The following is an 18,078-nucleotide window of genomic DNA, read 5'->3' as shown; positions in this document are numbered from 1 at the left end:
GTGCCAGCGGTCAAATACATTTAGGGGTCCTTGACTTGGAAAAAGTTTGAGAAGCACTTCCCTAAGGCTGTGCTTCTTAAATTGGATTCCAGGGACTCTGTGGGTTCCTTTAAGAGGGCCTAAATTGACCCATACTAGTCTGTAACTCTGACAGTGTACAAATGGAACCAACAGGTTCATTTGGTTCCATTTGTACACTGTCAGAGTTAAGGGGAGACCTTGAAATGTGAAAAGATTGAGAAACTCTGTCCTAAGGTGGTGTCTGGCTGATGAAAAACCCTGGTCCTGGTGCTCAAGCCTCCGCTCCTCTCCAGTGGCTGCTGAAGGACTCTGGGAGCTTAAGAGTTGAGAATCAGCTCAGCTGCATGTCTGTGTTTTCCGTCCAGGCTTTCAAGTAGTTCGCCATTGCTGTTGGTTGAATCATATCCTCACATTGTGTGGAGGGAATTACATTCCCCGATCACCATAGCATACTTCTTCCTTCATTTAGGCGGGTTAGTTGAGGCCATACAAATTGAGCTGGCAGGTGTTTTATACCAGTGGTTCACAAAGTTGCGGACTGAAGTTGGTTTGCTTCTACTGTATAATGGTGTATTTTCAAACTAAATGAATTATTAGGCTATATGCACTTCCAACATGGACAGCTATACTGTAGATAGAAACAGCTTAAACAGTATTCACTCACATTCAATTAACAAAAGTAATATTGTTTCGACATTGTCATCAATCTCTTTCGTGCCTGACCGTTCACTCATTGTGTACAGTATGCAGCTCTGCAAGACCAAGAAAGTTCCCATACATTATTTGGTTCTCATGTAGGATGGAATTAAGGCCACAGAAACAAGGGTTCATTCTACAGTACAAGATGATGAACTACCGTAGTATCTTTGTATTGTAGCCTACAGTACCGTCATTCGCATTGTGCTTCTCAAGCCTGTTTTCATCTTGCGCCAGCTATCCAATGCCCGTTGCACTCTTGACAACAGTCTGCGTCACATGAGTCACTTTCTTTCAAACATGATTAGGGGATTCATTTAATTAGCCCGGCTCTAATCTGATCTACATCCTGTTTACTTCGCAGAATATTAGATTGTTTCTGGCATGCACAAATAAACCAACAGTTTTATTCGAATATTCCTGCACTTCTGCAATGACGGGTCCATGAGCAGTTAACATGATCAAAACACAGTACCGCCGGTGATTCACAGCTAAAATGTCAAATTTAGTTTCTGTTATTTTGTTATTTTTGATGGACAACTTTGTTTTCTTAACAACAAGTGTTCATGTTTTAGATTGTAATCAGAGAAAAGAAAAGATGAGAAAAAAATCGTTTACTGTTTTCTATCGTTTTAGCGATTTTGATTTAATTGGGATGGGGCATGCGTACACGTGGCTAAATATGTATTTTTAGACACACTAAGCCGGCAATGTCTTTATTACTATATAAAGTAACACTACTAGCCCCTATATGTCACATGGGCCCATGAAAGATTGCGGTGCATCTTGGGAATGGGAAGCGGAAGGTAAACAAGGAGTCTACTACACACAGTATGGCTTATACGCATGTCCCCACTCAATGAAATCAAAATCGCTAAAAATTATAGAAAGCAGTAAATGAAAAACATTTAACACTCGTCTTTTCTTTTCTCTAATTACAATCTAAAAATGAACCCTTGTTGTAAAAAAAAAACTAAGTTGAATTATTTAATGCTTTAACTATTGCGTGGCACTGAGTGCTGCATTGCAAGATTGTAGATCTGCTATTTTTGAGAAGTTGTGATATCTTTTGAATATATCTTTTTAAAAGCAAACATTTCTAACTCAAATTTTTGCTTCTGGGCGGCCAAATACATGTAATTTTGGGAGTCCTTGACATGAAAAGGTTTGCGAACTATTGATTTAGAAGACATTTATAGACTCAGGTCAAAAATATTCAAAGACTTGCACAAATGTTCAAGATCTTTCAAAAACAGCAGATCTACAAGCTTGTTATATCTGCTATTTTTCAATAGCTAAAGCATAAAATAATGGTTAAAGTGGTTCAAACCTAACGTGACACAGATTTGCGTTCAGGCCTAAATGGCTTTATGTTGTGCCCTTCTGTCTCCTTGCAGGTGTGTGGTCATAACTTCGAGGCGGGCTCCCTGGGCCCCAGCACCATCGTGGGCAGTGCAGCCTTCAACATGTTCGTCATCATCGCGCTGTGCGTGTACGTGGTGCCCGACGGAGAGGTCCGCAAGATCAAGCACCTGCGCGTGTTCTTCGTCACGGCGGCCTGGAGCATCTTCGCCTACATCTGGCTCTACCTCATCCTCAGCGTGTTCTCCCCGGGAGAGGTGGAGGTGAGACTGGGTGGATGGGTTGATGGGTGGATGGACTGATGGAAGGATGGATTAATGGGTGGATGGCAGTGTTAATTTTGTCAACTAAGACTAAGACTAAAAGACTACAAGATTTTGATATTTTGTCGATAAGACTAGACTAGACTAAAACAATTGCAGAAGACTAAGACTAAGACTATTATTTGTGTTATTCAAAAGACTAAGACTAAATCTAAGTCTAAGACTAATGGCTGTAAAAATGTAACACTGGTATGTAACTGCAATAAAATGAAAGCCAAATACATCTTTTATGTATGGTTTAGTTTGACCAAGTAACAGGCAGTAGAAGACAATGACTTATTCAGAGTTATGTGGTTATATTTAGCCCAAAAGACTTAGCCTAAAAGACGAAGACTAAAAGATTAAAGGAGCTATAGTCAACTTTTTCTTGAAAAACGGATGCTAAAATAAAAATAATGTTTTGAAAATATTTCATAAAAAAATAAGCTTCATATATGTGTTTCTATTAACTCATTCTGTGCCTATCCCGAACATGTTCGGCTTTATTTCAATCCAATACAATTTTATTTTTTTTAATTGACTTAACCTGAGCTGCTTGTAGAGTCGTGGGTGGTCCTGGCTCGTCCTACGCTAGCCAGCTAGCCATTTTACATGGTCCGACGATATATTCCATTAAAAATGATTTAAAATACATTTTTGAGCCCCCCAATGTTCACCAAATGTTCAGCGCCGCTTCCGGAACGACGTCCAGTGTGCCTATCCCGAACATGTTCGGCTTTTTTAATGAAATGAATAAAATGATCCGAGGCCTTCTGAAGCCTGAGCCTAAATTTTAAATCCAGTGTTCCAAATCCGGGGGCCGCCATGCCGGCCGTTAGCCGCGAACGGCGCCGCGAATCGCCGCCGAATCCAATGAAAAACCACATCTTTGGAGGCCCATATCTGTGGATTGTGTTTTTAGGGATGTGGCGCGAGGTTTATTTACGGCGAAATCGCCTAAAAATGATCTTTTAAATGACAAAATGCTAATAGCTATTCTGTAGCCATTTTCATCCGGGACCTTTCCATGACGTGCACGAACGTGAGCACGCGCGTCACTGCAACGTGAGTCCCCGGATGCTAATGCGCTCGCCTATGGGACAAACCCTGGCATTCTTTGGTGCCCTCTAGGGGCTGGCACTGGAAGCGTTAAAAAATGACCACAAAAAGCGTAACATAATGATAAAATAATAATTTTGGCCATTGTCAGACACTTTGTTTACATTCTAGTCTATAGACTAGGATGTAAACAAAGTGTCGGCCCTACAATGAAAAAGTTGACTATAGCTCCTAACTCATTGCATGCCAGGCCCGATAGTCCGAGATTATTTCAATGTCTTTCCCCGCCAGGCCCGATAATCCCGAGAAAAAAAAAAAAAAAAGAAAAATTCAAAGATGTTTAAAAAAAAAAAAAAATTTGGACCCCAAAAACTTTAGTAGGCATGATAGCAATCGCGAAATTGCATGTTTAACCCCCATAGCAACCCCATCTTTCAAACATGGCAGCCATCTTTGTTTACATTTTAGGAAAACATAATGGCTGCTATCTCATGAATGCCTGAACGGATTTCCATTCGGATTTTTTTGTTTGAAAGCTGTGAGCAATGTGCAGACACGTGGTGCATTATCTAGGCATGGGTGTGCCTGATCCGTGCACTATGAATTACATGGAAGTCTATGGAGACAGAGGCAGGGGAGAGTACGAAGGTATTGTTAAATGGCGGGGAATGTGTTAAGACTAATCCCAAAAGAGTAAGACTAAGACTAAAATATTTTGATGTTTTGTCAAATAAGACTAGACTAGGCTAAAACAATTTCAGAGGACTAAGACAGGACTAAGACTAAATGGTGTGTTATTCAAAAGACTAAGACTATGACTAAATCAAAATTTGCTGAAAGAATTAACACTGGTGGATGGATGGGTAGATGGAAGAGCGGACGCAATAACATTTGGATGCAATAATATTTTTGCTTTTGCTAAAAGAAAAAAGAAATAGGACATTCAGTTTGGAATCAGAATCAAGAAAATAGCCGACGTACAAGCTCACGACGCGTCGCGATGTGACGCGCTGTGAGCTTGTAAATCTGCTATTTTCAACAACAAATATTAATTTGGGGGTCCTTGACATGAAAACGTTTGAGAACCCCTGGTCTTTGCCGTGGGCGACTCTTAACGGTCAGATCCCAGAGCGAAGATGGAGTATAAAACAGTTCAGTCCTCGCCAAACATTGTCCAGCCCTGCCAAAGCCCCCCAGAAAGTTTGGCTTTGTTTGGAATGAGTCAGGTTTTACACTAGGTTCCCGGAGGCTTCTTGTCAATGATGTATGGATGAGTGTTGAAATGAGAGAGCCAGATAAGGTCAGCATAGCAATGCCCCCCTCTCTCTCTCTCCTCCCTCTGCTTCATGGATAAAAGGAATGATGATAGAGGTCAACGCAATCCGTTTCTCTTTTTTCACACTGTTCAAGTAAATAAAATATAAAAGGAATCACAGCGCTTCAACGGGCACATCTCTGGAAACAACTTGACTCATTCATCTGTGACTAAATTAAATTACGTTTCCCTCTCTATCTCACTCTCTCCCTATCTCCCTCACCCTCTCTCTCTCTCCCTGTTTCCCACTCTCTGCATCTCTCTCTCCCCTCTCTATCTCACTCTCTGTCCCCCCTCTCTATCTCTCCACTTTCCCTTTCTCTCCCTCTCTCTCACCCTATCTTTCTCCCCCTCTCGCTCCCTCTCTAACCCCCCCCCCCCCCCCCCCGTGTTGCACTGCTGTTAGAGTGTTTAATGTTTTAGAAAACAAGCCTTTGTTTTTTGTGTGCTTTTATCCAAAAGGTCATTGTTTAAAGATGGGGTGTCATGATTTTCCCCTCTATAAAACATGATTATCTACTATTATGATTATACTAGGAGGAAGAATTTTTCCAAAAAAGTATACAGAAAGAGTTAAAATGGTGTTTTTATGTGGCCACACCCACCAGTTCATTGGTATGCGTGGTTGTCATGGTGGGTGGTGACCCAGCTGAAGTTAGCCACACCCACATGTGTTGGGTGAATGGTAATTAGGGGAGGGATTGATTCTATGATGTAATAAGTATGGGTGTTTTTGGAACGGCACGTCTGACCCAGCAGGTGCATGGCATCCTCCAGCTAAAAACCCAAATAAAAAGAGAATGCATAATTGCTCATAACAACCACACCAGGGGGTGTGGTTGACAGCTGAAGTACTGTCAACCTCCTAGACACATGAAAACCAGAAAAGGTACAAAACTATGGCACCACCTCTTTAAATGTGTTACTGTCCATAAAAATCTGAAAGAATTCTCTCAATAAATGAACCCCCACCTTTCTCTCTCTCTCTCTCTCTCAGGTGTGGGAGGCGGTGTTGACCTTCATGTTCTTCCCGCTGTGCGTGGTGCAGGCGTGGGTGGCCGACCGCCGCCTGCTCTTCTACAAGTACGTGCGCAAGCGCTACCGCGCCGACAAGCACCGCGGCATCATCGTGGAGACGGAGGGCTCGGACATGCCGGGGGGCCTGGACGGGCGCGCCGGGGGGATGGGCCTGGGCGGGGGCTTCACCAAGATGGACATCATGGAGCTGGACGGGCAGGTGGGCACCGCTGCACAACAGCACTTAACCCATTTAGGCCTAGAATTACTGAATGCTTTAACCGGTGAAAAATAGCAGATATACAAGCTCACAGCGCGGCACTGAGTGCCGCGCTGCGAGCTTGTAGATCTGCTATTTTTGAAAAAGTCATGAAAATGTGTGCAAATCTTTGAATATACTGTATGTATTTTCAAAGCGAATGGTTGTAACTCAAATTTTGCTTCTGGGTGGTCCCTGGAACTAAATATTTTGAGATGGGGGTCCGTGGCCAAATACATATCATTTTGGGGGTCCTTCACATGAAAAGGTTTGAGAACCACTGACATAGTAGTCTCTCAAGAACAGACTAACTGAGCTCCAGTTAAGTGAAAAGGACCTTTTCTTTGATGATGGCTGGCCAGATTGCTGACATAGAAACATTGGGTTTTTCAAAAGATCTTAGAAGGATTCAAAAGACACTTATAGAATCGGGTCAAAATTCTAATTTTCACGATTTTTCAAAAATAGCAGATCTACAAGCTCGCAGCGCGGCACTCGGTGCCGTGCTGTGAGCTTGTATATCTGCTATTTTTCAATAGTTAAAGCATAAAATATTGCGTCATAATGTGTTCAGGCCTAAATGGGTTAACTATTGTTACTATTAACAATAGGCTACTCAACTCCACAGAACTCGAGACAAAGTGTAAATACAAAATACGAGTGTTTTGCTCCTCTATGAGTGAAAGTTGAATTTGGGCTTTGAGTTAACGTACTGGAGTACTCGCTTTTTAAAAGTGCTGTTCAAAAGTGCAAATTATGAATTACATTTTATTTTTAATATCAATCATTGACGTTTTAAAATGTAGACATCCCCCTAATAGTTAAAATAGCAGATCAACTAGCTCACAGCTTGTAGATCTGATATTTTCACTATACATAGACCTTTCTCTTAGAAATGTAGTGGAGTCAGTACAATAATGTGTCTTTTAAAGTATCCCCAAAAATACAAATAGTAAAGTACAGATGCAAAAAAAGAAAAAATAACTAAAGTCCAGTATTCCAGTAAATATACTTGTATTACTTCAGGTGGGGCTGAACTGTCACGTGGACGGTGGGATGGTGGAGGAGGGTGGAGCTAAGGACGAGGAGGACGAGGCCAGGAAGGGCATGGCGCGCAACCTGAAGGAGCTCAAGCAGAGACACCCCGATAAAGACATGGAGCAGCTCATCGAGATGGCCAACTACCAGGTAAGATAACCCAGTGTTTCTCAAACTTTCAAATTTCAATGGCTTCCATTAACTCTCACAGTGTACAAATGGGACCAAATGAACCCGTTCTACAAAAGCCTTCTAAACCCGTAGTTCTTTCAAGATTTTTCAAAGATGTTCAGGAACAGCAGATGTGCAAGCTCGCAGATAGATAAAAGATGAAATAAGATGGTGCTCGGGTGCACAGCGCAGTGGTGAAGTAGCATCCCACCCCCGCAGAGTCTGGGGGTTCGAATCCACCACGGTGCATACGGCTTTGTCGAGCGCCTCTAGGAACACTATAGGTCATGTTCGGGTTAGTGTTGCCGGGAGGGGAGGGTGCTATTTGTCACTGCACATGTACGCACGCACGCACGCACGCACACACACACACACACACACACACACACACACACACACACACACACACAGATTTAGTCTTTAGTCTTCCCCCAGAGGGAGATTTGCTTTTCACAGCCAGTGCAACACAGAAGCACTGTATATAAACTCAGCATTATACTGTAAATAAAGACAATTCATCACGTCTCCATGAATACACCTGTATACCGTAAATCCCAGTGCACTACATTGCCAGACAGTTGCTGCAACGGCAGAGTGGACAAAACCCCTGCTGAAGTGTATAAAGGGACAAAGCCGTCAGAAAAGAAAAAGGGTCACAGTGTGACATTGGATGGAAGCATGTAGCCGCCTTATCATGTAATGGCTGGGATTGTTTATGGAGAGAAGTAATTGAGTTGAACTGAGTTTAATTGTCTAATAGCAGGGTTCCCACGGTCATGAAATTCCTGGAAATATTTTGAAATTAGATTTTTATTTTTATTTTTTTCAGTACTGGAAAAGTTTTGGAATTGATCAAGGGTTCCCACGGTCATGAAATTCCTGGAAATATTTTGAAATTAGATTTTCTTTTTTTTTCCAGTACTGGAAAAGTTTTGGAATCAAGGGTCCTGTCAGGTCCTGGAAACATATTTGGCTATGCCTCGTTTTTGGCTATTGATTTTTTAAAACATTTATATCAGCTCACACGATATGTAACATACTGTAAGTAGTTTTTTTGCCAAACAGTGCAGCCTAAATGTACGTGACAAAAACAGATCTACAATCTCATTCTATCACCATTCTATGATTTATTTTTGCTACTGTACACTGCCTGTCTTTGGGCATTGCTCATAGGAGTAAGATACTCGTTATTTGTGCTGAATGGTTGTTATATAGGCCTGGAAATTGGGTTAAATATTCTGGAAAGGTTTTGGAAATTCATTGGTTAAAATCCATGGGAACCCTGTAATAGTGAGTTCAAGACATTGAAAAAATGTCGATCTCTTCTAATGTCTTTCCCTCGATGGAGGGGTTCAGTTCAGTCGAAAGAGGCATGTGTTTGATAACGACCAGTTATTTAGTTTTTGTCCGCGTTCAGCTGCCGGTAGTTATCTGTACACCATTGTGTACAGTGAGGAATTTTGTTTTGATAGGCTGATACAGACTTAAGGGCCATTCACGCCAAGCACCATAACTATAACTATAACCATAATTATGTGAGTATCCAGCCTGATGAACCATACATTCTGTGTACACAGTGGCACAAAAGAGCAGTGCAGTCCAGCTGTGTGAGAGCCGAGTGAGGAGAGAGGGAGCTCTCCAAGGTGCTGAGAGGCTCAGGCAATAGGTCAGGATATTACCATCTAGCGCAGTGTTTCTCAATCTTTCAAATTTCAAGGTCTCCCCTTAACTCTGACAGTGTACAAATAGAACCAAACGGACCCGTTAGGGTTCGTTTGGTTCCATTTGTACACTGTCAGAGTTACAGACTTGTATAGGTCCATTTAGACCCCCCTAAAGGAACCCAAAGAGTCCCTGGAATCCACTTTGAGAACCACTGATCTAGCGTTATAGCCAGTGGTGGAAGAAGTACTCACATTTCTTTACTTAAGTAAAAAGTAAGTATCAATAGTGCAATGTAGAAGTACTCTTGACTCTTGATTGAAGTAAAAGTCTGGAATTCAAAATGTACTTGAGTACAAAGGTATTGGCATGAAAATGTACTTATTATGCAGAATTCACATGTTTTCAAATGTATAACATTTATAAAAAATCTTCTACAAGCTTCAAGCTCACAATGCATGGGTAAAGTATGTTTTGACACAATAATCTAAATCTACAAAGTAACTAGTAACTAAAGTGGCGGAGTAAAGTATAATATCTGCCTCTGAGATGTAGAGGAGTAGAAGTAAAAGTATTAAAAATTGTACCTACTCCAGTAAAGTACAAATACCTCAGAACTGTACTTAAGTACAGTACTTGAGTACTTAGTTACTTTACACCACTGGTTATACAGTAGCTATTCATAACTGTCTCCTCATCTCTGTCCAAAAAACCAAACGTTGTGAGCGAGACCCACTGCATTCCAGATGCCCTTCGGATGCATTTTGAACGACTGTCAAAGTTTCTAATCATCGTTCATAAAATCGCTCTGAAAGTGATCCAACCGATATTGTTTACGACTGTCGTTAGAGTTGGTGGTGTGGACTCTGCCATCCACTTCAGCTAGTATCATTTTTTTTAAAACAACATAATTTATTGTCGTTGTTACGGTTTGAACGGCGCTTTATAGACATTGAGCGGTCTGGGAATGGCAGTAGTCATCAGTTTATTTGATGTATGTGGTGATGGGCTGGTACAGTCATTTGTGCAGAGGTTGTAAAAGAAAGGGGACTGAGGACACAGCCCTGAGGCGCTCCAGTGTTGGTGATGACAGTTGGTGATGTTCCAGTACTTGGCAGACACTTTGAACCAGGCCATACATAATTCATACGCAGCTGATGCCTGCACTACAGTACATCTAGCACAAGACCAAACAAACAGTGCCAAATGAGCTTAGACAACACTGTCAGGAAGAAACCTTGTACTGTATGTCCATATTTCAGTAGTTACTTTGTTTCAGAAAATTAAAGGGTCGCGATGCGACGCATTGCAAGCTTGTAGATCATATATTTCTACTGTTTTATAATCTATTTAAAAATTGAAAGTGTCTAAAGCCCCATTTCCACTGTAGGGCCAACCCAGAACTAGAACCAGAACTTTCCGAAATCAGGAACTTTCAAGAACTTGTGAAGTTCCGGGACAAAGTTCTGCTTACGTTTCCATACAACCAGAACTAACTGGGAAGGTCCCAAGAAAAGACCAGCAGCACTGCTGGCCCCTCCCATAGGTTCCCAGAACAAAAATGTAGTTCTACCTCAGGATCAGGACCTAAAAAAGGTTCCAGGAACCTTGTCTGGAACCGGGCCGTACGCAATGGAAACAAAACCAGAACCAAAAAAAGAGGTTCAGGTTCCTGAAAATTCTGGTTCCACCTTGCAGTGGAAAAGGGGCTTTAGTGTATATGTGGGTTATATCTAGTCTTCTATTGCGCTGATCATAACAATGGTCACCGAGTTATGGCTATTTGAAGTGTTAGACACTGTTTTTGGTGTGACTATTCGCTTGTCAGTCTGCTGCAGTGCTTGTGTGAAGTTTGGTGTGGATTGGAGCAACTGTGCACATGTGGCTCCTTAGGGCCCCCTATCGCCCCCAGGGGACAACACGTGGCCCCAGTGTGACATGGTCATGGCAGACCCATGAACAATGTTTGTGCCAAGTACGGCGCGGATTGGAGCAACGGTGCACCTCTTAAGTCTGAATTGTTACCACCACCCACCCACCAATTTATATATAGTATTAGGCAGCAGTGGCTCAGGAGGTAGAGTGGCCACTTGGGAACCATTTCAATCCCGGGGCTCCCCCAGAGTTGCTGTCGAAGTGTCATTGAGCAAGACACTGAACCCCTAATTGCTCCCGATGAGCAGGTTGGTGCCTTGTATGGTTTCCTCTGCCATCGGTGAATGTGTGTGTGATTGTACAGTGCTATATAAATAGACCCTTTATCATTTACCATTTAGTATTGAACCAATGAAAAGTATTAACAAGAGCCTGTGACTAATCAATAACTACAGTGGATCCTTTGGAACACAGATACTTTTGTTTTTACATACAGTGCAAGGTTTCCAACCGATAGAAACAATATTGTCGTTGTCGGGTGAAAATCTTGTATGTCCAAAACCTTTAATTTTACATTTATCATTTTAAAAATGATTTAAACAACGTGGTGCGAGGCGTTGTGTGCTTGTAGATCTGCTGTTTTCATTACTTTTGTGCGACGGCCTTGTATGATGAAGCAGATCTTTACTTTGCGAAAGAACGTACACATTTGAAAACTTGGAGATACGAGGTTTCCATGCCGACAACGACGATATGATGTTCTCTTGTGCCTCCTCCTCTCATCTTTCCTTCCTGGTACGGTAACAACACTAATGGGGAAGGAGAGGAGCGGAGCATCATCGAACAGACCTTGTGCGTGTGTGGGTGCGTGCGTGCCCGTGCCTGTAAACCCTTTATCCCTTGCGGCAAGGTCCCTGCCACAATTCTTGCTGTCACTGTAAATAAAAGGGTGTTCCGTGGCGAGATGATGTGTGTAGGACAGGGAAGAGGGTGGGAAAGGAGGGCATAGATGAGTGATTACACGTGGCAAAGGTCCCAGGAACATTGCAGCCACTTTGCGGTTCCATGCATTAACTTGGCCGAGGCACCCATGCACCCCTTAAGAGTATGATGTCGTGTCCCTGGGTGACTCGCCCTGTTAAATAAAGCTTTGAAGATGGATTTGTAGTCAGCGCCGCTCCGTGAGTTAATATTTAAAATCATTCATTTTTAATGCTCTCCGCGGGGGGTGCAAACAGGTCAGAGGAGTTGGCCAGTTTCTTCAGCCAACAGAACAGCGAGCAGTGTAGATTGAGATAAGATAATGAGTTTGGAACGATCTGTTGGATTAGTCTAGCCTTGACCCTGCTGATCTTGCACATACTGTAGACCACTACTGTATGTTGCAGTAGTGTAACTAAGTACAAAAACAAAGTAGTTTTACTTTACTGGAATATATCTGATTTTCTGTACTTTTGCTTCTACTCCACTACATTTCAGAGGCAGATATTATACTTTTACTCCACTGCAATTATTTGAAAACTTTAGTTACTAGTTACTTTATAGTTACTTTATGTATTTTGATTATTATTAGAAAACATACATTAATCACTTCAGCCCTACATCAATATTATGTATGTATTATGTATTATGTTGATACCGTTACTTAGGTAAAAGATGTGAGTACCTTTTCTACCACTGCATGTTGTGGACTACTGCTGTATGTTGTCCCTGATGCCTGTTAAAGATAAGAGAGATGAGCGACTTATACTTAATATTCACTCATACACAGTGGTGGGAAAAAATGGCAAGCTCATGACTTTCACTCCACTGCATTTTTGAAATGTTTTACTTTTGACTCCGTTACATTTTTAGGGAGGGACTATTGGGAAATGTGAAAATGTGTTAACCCTATTTCAAAAAGAGAGATCTAGAAGCTCTGAAAGCTGGTTATTTACACTATATTTTAAATATTTTGAAAAAAAAAGGATTGTAGAGAAAAAAATATATATGATTTAAATGTCAATGCAGCAATGCATGCATACTTGAGTGTTTACTTGAGTATTTACTGTACTTTGTCCACCACTGCTTTTACATCAGCAGCTGACAGCCAGAAAACTGGCAACGAGATTGTGCACCAAACTGTCAAACCATTGAAATTAACTATGGGTGTAAACAACTAATGAATGAAATGTTTTAGATATGTTTTCCTTATGCATGCATGCATGCATATGCATGCACAGTATGCATAGACATATCTCCATTAAATATGTGAGAATTAGACCCCTCCTTCAGTATACTGAAACACAATGTTGTTTGACACAAATATAAATATGAAGTGATGAGTGTCTCACTATACCGTTATGATGACGGCTTGAACAATTCTGAAAGATACTGTATATTTAAAGTGTGTCAGGAGCAAAGGGAGGACGCAGCCAGAGAAACTATTGTGTCACCCATTATGTTATGTCCATCCATCCATCCATCCATCCATCCATCCATCTTCAACCACTTATTCAGAATCGGGTCGCAAGATTTTCAGTGTTCCCTCTTCTGAGCAACCTTATCCACTAAATCTGGGGTCTCCTTCCAGTGGGACGTGGATTGAAGACCTGCCTAGGGAGAAGCTCGGGAGGCATTCGCACTAGATGCCCGAACCTCCTAACTGGCTCCTTTCCAAGCGTAGGAGCAGCGGTTCTACTCTTCACTCTTAACAAAACTTCTTGAGAGTCATAATAGCTTCAGGGGCGGATATATACGGTAGGCCAGGATAGGCTCAGGCCTTACCAGAATGAACCTGTGCCTTCCCAGCTTTCCTGACCTTAAATTTCAGATCAAGTTGTCAGCCAGGCAGCTGTGTGTGTCTTTGCTATGTCTTCTTTGATCAAGTCAGGCTGACAGACAGACCTAACACCACATCTATCTATTCCCTGCATCCTGTCACCGGCGGATTTTCCATTTGTGATTAGGTGTGTGTTTCCAACACTCAGCTACCTGCTTTTTCAGGGGCACCACAAGGGGGGGGGGGGGAGTGGGACTGAGTTACTAGGGCCCACGGTGGAGGGAACTTAATTATTTTATACTTTAGCTATTGAAAAATAGCAGATATACAAGCTCACAGCGTGGCACAGAGTGAAAAGTCGTGAAAAGTGTGTGCAAATCTTTGAATATGTATTTTTTAAGCAAACATTTGTAACTCATTTGTAAATTTTGCATCAAGGGGGTCCCTGGAATTAAGTATTTTGAGATGGGGGTCTGTGGCCAAATACATATCATTTTGGGGGTCCTTCACATGAAAAGATTTGAGCACCACTTAAATAGAAACATAGGTTTTTCCCAAAAAAAACCTTAGAAGGATTTGAAAAATGTAAAGAATTTTCACGATTTTTCAAAAATAGCATAGAAGCTCGCAGCTGTGAGCTTGTATATCTGCTATTTTTCAATAGTTAAAGCACAAAATAGATAGAGCTCATGGGGGGGCCGCAGTGAATCCTTGTACCCAGGGCCCAGAATTTGGTGCAACACCCCTGCTGCTTTGCATGAAGCTGCGTCATACTGTACACCCAACAGCACATAACAACAAAGGTCCTTGCTTCTTGATTCTTGAAACCATAGCAAGCGCTATGCTGCTGCTGGGAGGGCAAAATGTTTTTTGATGCCAAGCCGCCTACTAAATCTACACCAGCAACCCTGCCAGCAGAGGCTCTGTATGGGATTGTAATTGCTGATGCTGAACACACTTGTTACATCGAGAACATCAAACGGAAAATGGATCAAGAGGGATTCCCCACATTAATTGAAGTACTGGACACTAATATGAACGTCTATTATTGAGGGCCATCATCGTAAATCCTGCAGTATACCTCTTCCCATTTCGGCGCTGTTATGGGAGAAATATATTGTCCAGGTGAAGATGAAGATGAGCTTTATTTAGAAGGCAAAACAGAACAAGTCCATAATACAGAATATGACAATCACAAGCCTTGTCTGCCCTAACTCAGTCCAGTCCCTCCACTCTCCCTCCAGAAGTCCCTCTCATCTCATTTGTTGGTGTCTTTATACCCTTCTCTCAAACTTAAACCCAGGAGGTCCCCTTGCCAACAAACAATAGGTGTGGCATGGCCTTTTCCATACAGTATTCATTCAATGCTGAGGATGTAAGCACAAAAGAGGTAGGTGTCAGGCCCCCTAGCCAGGGCCAGAGATGCTTACGCATATGTAAATAGCATTTGTCCCACAGCAACTAAACTTGAAGAAGCAAACTTCCAATATTTCCATAACAGCGCCCCCCTCGAGATGGGGCCCTAGGTGGCCGCATAGGTCACCTATAGGGAGCGCCGGCCCTGCATGGCCATCGTAAATCCTGCAGTGTTGAGAGACTTTTCTCTACAACAAAGATAATTCAAACTCCCTTGAGACCGCTCTGTATGTTGACTGAACAACTTGGCACTTTTATGATGACATTATCAGGGTTTTCAACTCTCAAAGTCCAGACGACTCCGTCTTGTATAATAGGCATATTGATTGATCTTGTAACAAAGGCATTTCCTCTTGTGCACATTTATCTGACTGGCGCGCTGATATGCTTGTGGTTCAAAAACGTTTGGAATTAAAAGTCTATCAATGATCAAAGTCTATCAAAGTCTTTTTTTTTCTATTCTTTTCATTGTCAGTTAAATCATTGGTCTTTAAAATGGGGTCCAGGAGGTCCCCAGATCTTTTTTTTTTAATATCATATATTATACTTGGCTATTAAAAAATAGCAGATTTACTCATAGTGCCTCACTTCGTGCCATATTCAAATCTTTGCTGGAGGTCCCCGGCAGAAAATATTTCTGAGATGGGCATGGGGTTCCGCAATCAAATACTTACTAGTAAGACGCCTCAGGGCGACAAGCGACCTTGCCCTAGAGGGTGAGGTCGTGCCACAGTGATGTGGACTTCAGGGTTTTGGACATCAGGGATCTCCATATATGGGCATAAAAGGGGAGTCACGCCACATCAGGGATGTGGACATCAGGGAACTCCATATATGGGCATAAAAGGGATTATGTTAGTGTGACATCACAGTGAAGCCAGAGTGTGATGTCAGATCGGCAAACCCATTCTGGCAGAGTGGTTCCCCTGACATCACAGTGACATCAGAGCATGATGTCAGAGTGGCAAACCGGTCTATGGGTTTTCCGCTGTGTAGACGTGTACACGTGTACACGCGGACAAGCTGTGACGTTTCTCATGGTAAACTGCGACCGTCGGTCGCAATCATTTTGACATGAAAAAGTTTGAGAACCAATCTGAATAGCATTCATTGTCAAGGTTTTCAAGTGAGCCCTGATCCAGAGAAAGGTAGTCCTTGACCAAGTCACTGAGCGAGCAGTTCGGCAGCCTTGTCGCATGCATGGCTGCCTCCGCCGTCTGTGTGAGGGGCGCGCGTGTGAACGTACAGTGTAGCGTGAGCTTTGGAAACAAGGGTGTTATATAAACGCCGATCTGAACAAACATGGCTGGATGCATCGCCTTATGTTCTTCCAGCTGTCACAGTGATGTGTGAGCCACGCGCAGCCATTATAGAACAACAAAGTTAGAGGAACATATTGTAGTGTGTCCCCCCAGGGCTGTGCATTGGACAGGAGGAGGGACTATACCCAGCATACGTTGGGGCGCACATATACAACGTTTTGGTTATAATTTTGTTGTTGTCATTTAATTAAGTTGTTGTTTGCCTTGGGAATGCGTTGAGGCTAGAATTTATGTTTATTTTGTTGATGTTCACTTTGTGTGATAACCTATATCCGATATATTTGCATATCCTCCCATGTGCTCCATAGACAATGTACAGATATGCCATTTCAAAACTTCACACGTCCAGTAGACAGTAGATTTTCAGGGGATTTGCAAAACGTTGAGCTTGTAGATCAGCTATTTTTGCTATTTTTATGACCTTCTCTGACTTCGAAGTTTAAATCTAACTATGGAGGTGGATTCTGCTTTTCAATGGAAATGGAGTGGTTTCTTGACATTTGCGATTTTTTTTTTTTTTTGGATAGCTTCGCTGTTACTACATGTAATTTTTTCGACACCCAACCCTAACCCTTACCCTAAACCTAACCTCCGTGGGGTGAGTCGCTAACCCTCCGGTCGAAATGATGGTCGTTCGAAAGAGCGAGATTTTACCTTATTTTTGTTTAGTTGCTTTTGTTGCAATGTTGTTTTCTTCAGTTGTTGCACAATGGAAACTAGCCTTTGGCTCAAACTGGTGTCCCTCCCTATTTTGGCCATTATAGGCGAACACATTTTGGAAGATAATAACATAAAAAGCTGAAATATGGAGATACATACAAAGTTTAAGCCATTTTTTAGCATTTGGTTTCCCTATGGAAAGTGTCTTGTCCACTGAAGCAGAAAGCCATCAGTCATCATCATATCTCCTAGAGACAGGGAGGAGAGCTGTCTAACCACGCTGTACTGTGAAACATCATCATGTCTGACTACTGCAGTGGCATCCTAACTGTTTCTGCATCAGGGCACACTTGAAAATATCTAAAGCTTTCGCGGGTGGACCGCTTATGTAAAGTATTAACCCTTAAGTGCTGTTCGGGTCATTTTGACCCGTTTTACATTTTCATTTGAAAACTAGACCAGGTCAACCTGGTTGTGCCAGACCCCCTGTCTGTCATCATCATTTATGACATCATGCCTTTTGTAGGCATGTCATCATCATGTCATCATCATATATACCCTTTATATAGAAAAGGGACAGACCGACATTTGCTTATATAGGCCTACCCATTTCATGGGTCTGGCAAAAAAAGGTAGAAGTTAAAAATGTTTCCACCTGAAACTCACTGGCCTTAAAGATTCTTCTGAGATGAACATGTAAAAAAAATATTTTTGCACTACACCCATGCTACACCCCCCTCATATTTTTTGAACCTTAAGTGCTGTTCGGGTCATTTTGACCCGGAAGCACAGAAATACATAGTATTATGCCAAAACACAGACACACAGTCACCCCCACTTCTAACACCCCCCTTCCGAAGCCCCATTCCGAACCCTCCCCCCCTTCCTATAAGCATGAGCAATATCGCCCAGTATTAAATGAAGTCGTTTTTTTTACATGGATTTCAGCTAAATCAGTAAAAACGCCTAGCTCTTTCAGTGTTTAATGTGATATAGCAAAGCAGAAATGCAAACATTTACCAAATATATCATATGAATTGTTTGGTATTGAGTAAAAGTCAATGTATCATGATGATTTGTTAAGTTAAAATTTATATTAGTGTTGTTTTCTTTTTACCAAATATCCACCGGGTCAAAATGAC

The 18,078-nt window shown here is 42.0% G+C and overlaps 1 protein-coding gene across 1 annotated transcript in view; it reads left to right on the top strand.

Annotated features, from left to right (window-relative positions):
• LOC308297985 (sodium/calcium exchanger 1-like) overlaps nucleotides 1-18,078 on the top strand; it is a gene marked incomplete at both ends in the record, with an annotated part of 133,755 nt that overhangs the window by 9,506 nt on the left and 106,171 nt on the right. Inside the window, 3 exons of the mRNA XM_080741549.1 lie at nucleotides 2,115-2,342; nucleotides 5,753-5,992; nucleotides 7,058-7,219. Of these exons, the coding sequence (XP_080597675.1) occupies nucleotides 2,115-2,342; nucleotides 5,753-5,992; nucleotides 7,058-7,219 (630 nt within the window). The remainder of the gene's footprint in view (nucleotides 1-2,114; nucleotides 2,343-5,752; nucleotides 5,993-7,057; nucleotides 7,220-18,078) is intronic.

The sequence above is a fragment of the Nannobrachium achirus genome (assembly GCF_963921795.1).
Source record: "Nannobrachium achirus genome assembly, chromosome: 14".
NCBI lineage: Eukaryota > Metazoa > Chordata > Actinopteri > Myctophiformes > Myctophidae > Nannobrachium > Nannobrachium achirus.
The sequence above is the reverse complement of the archived record's forward strand: the minus strand, read 5'-3'. Positions and strand labels throughout refer to the sequence as shown.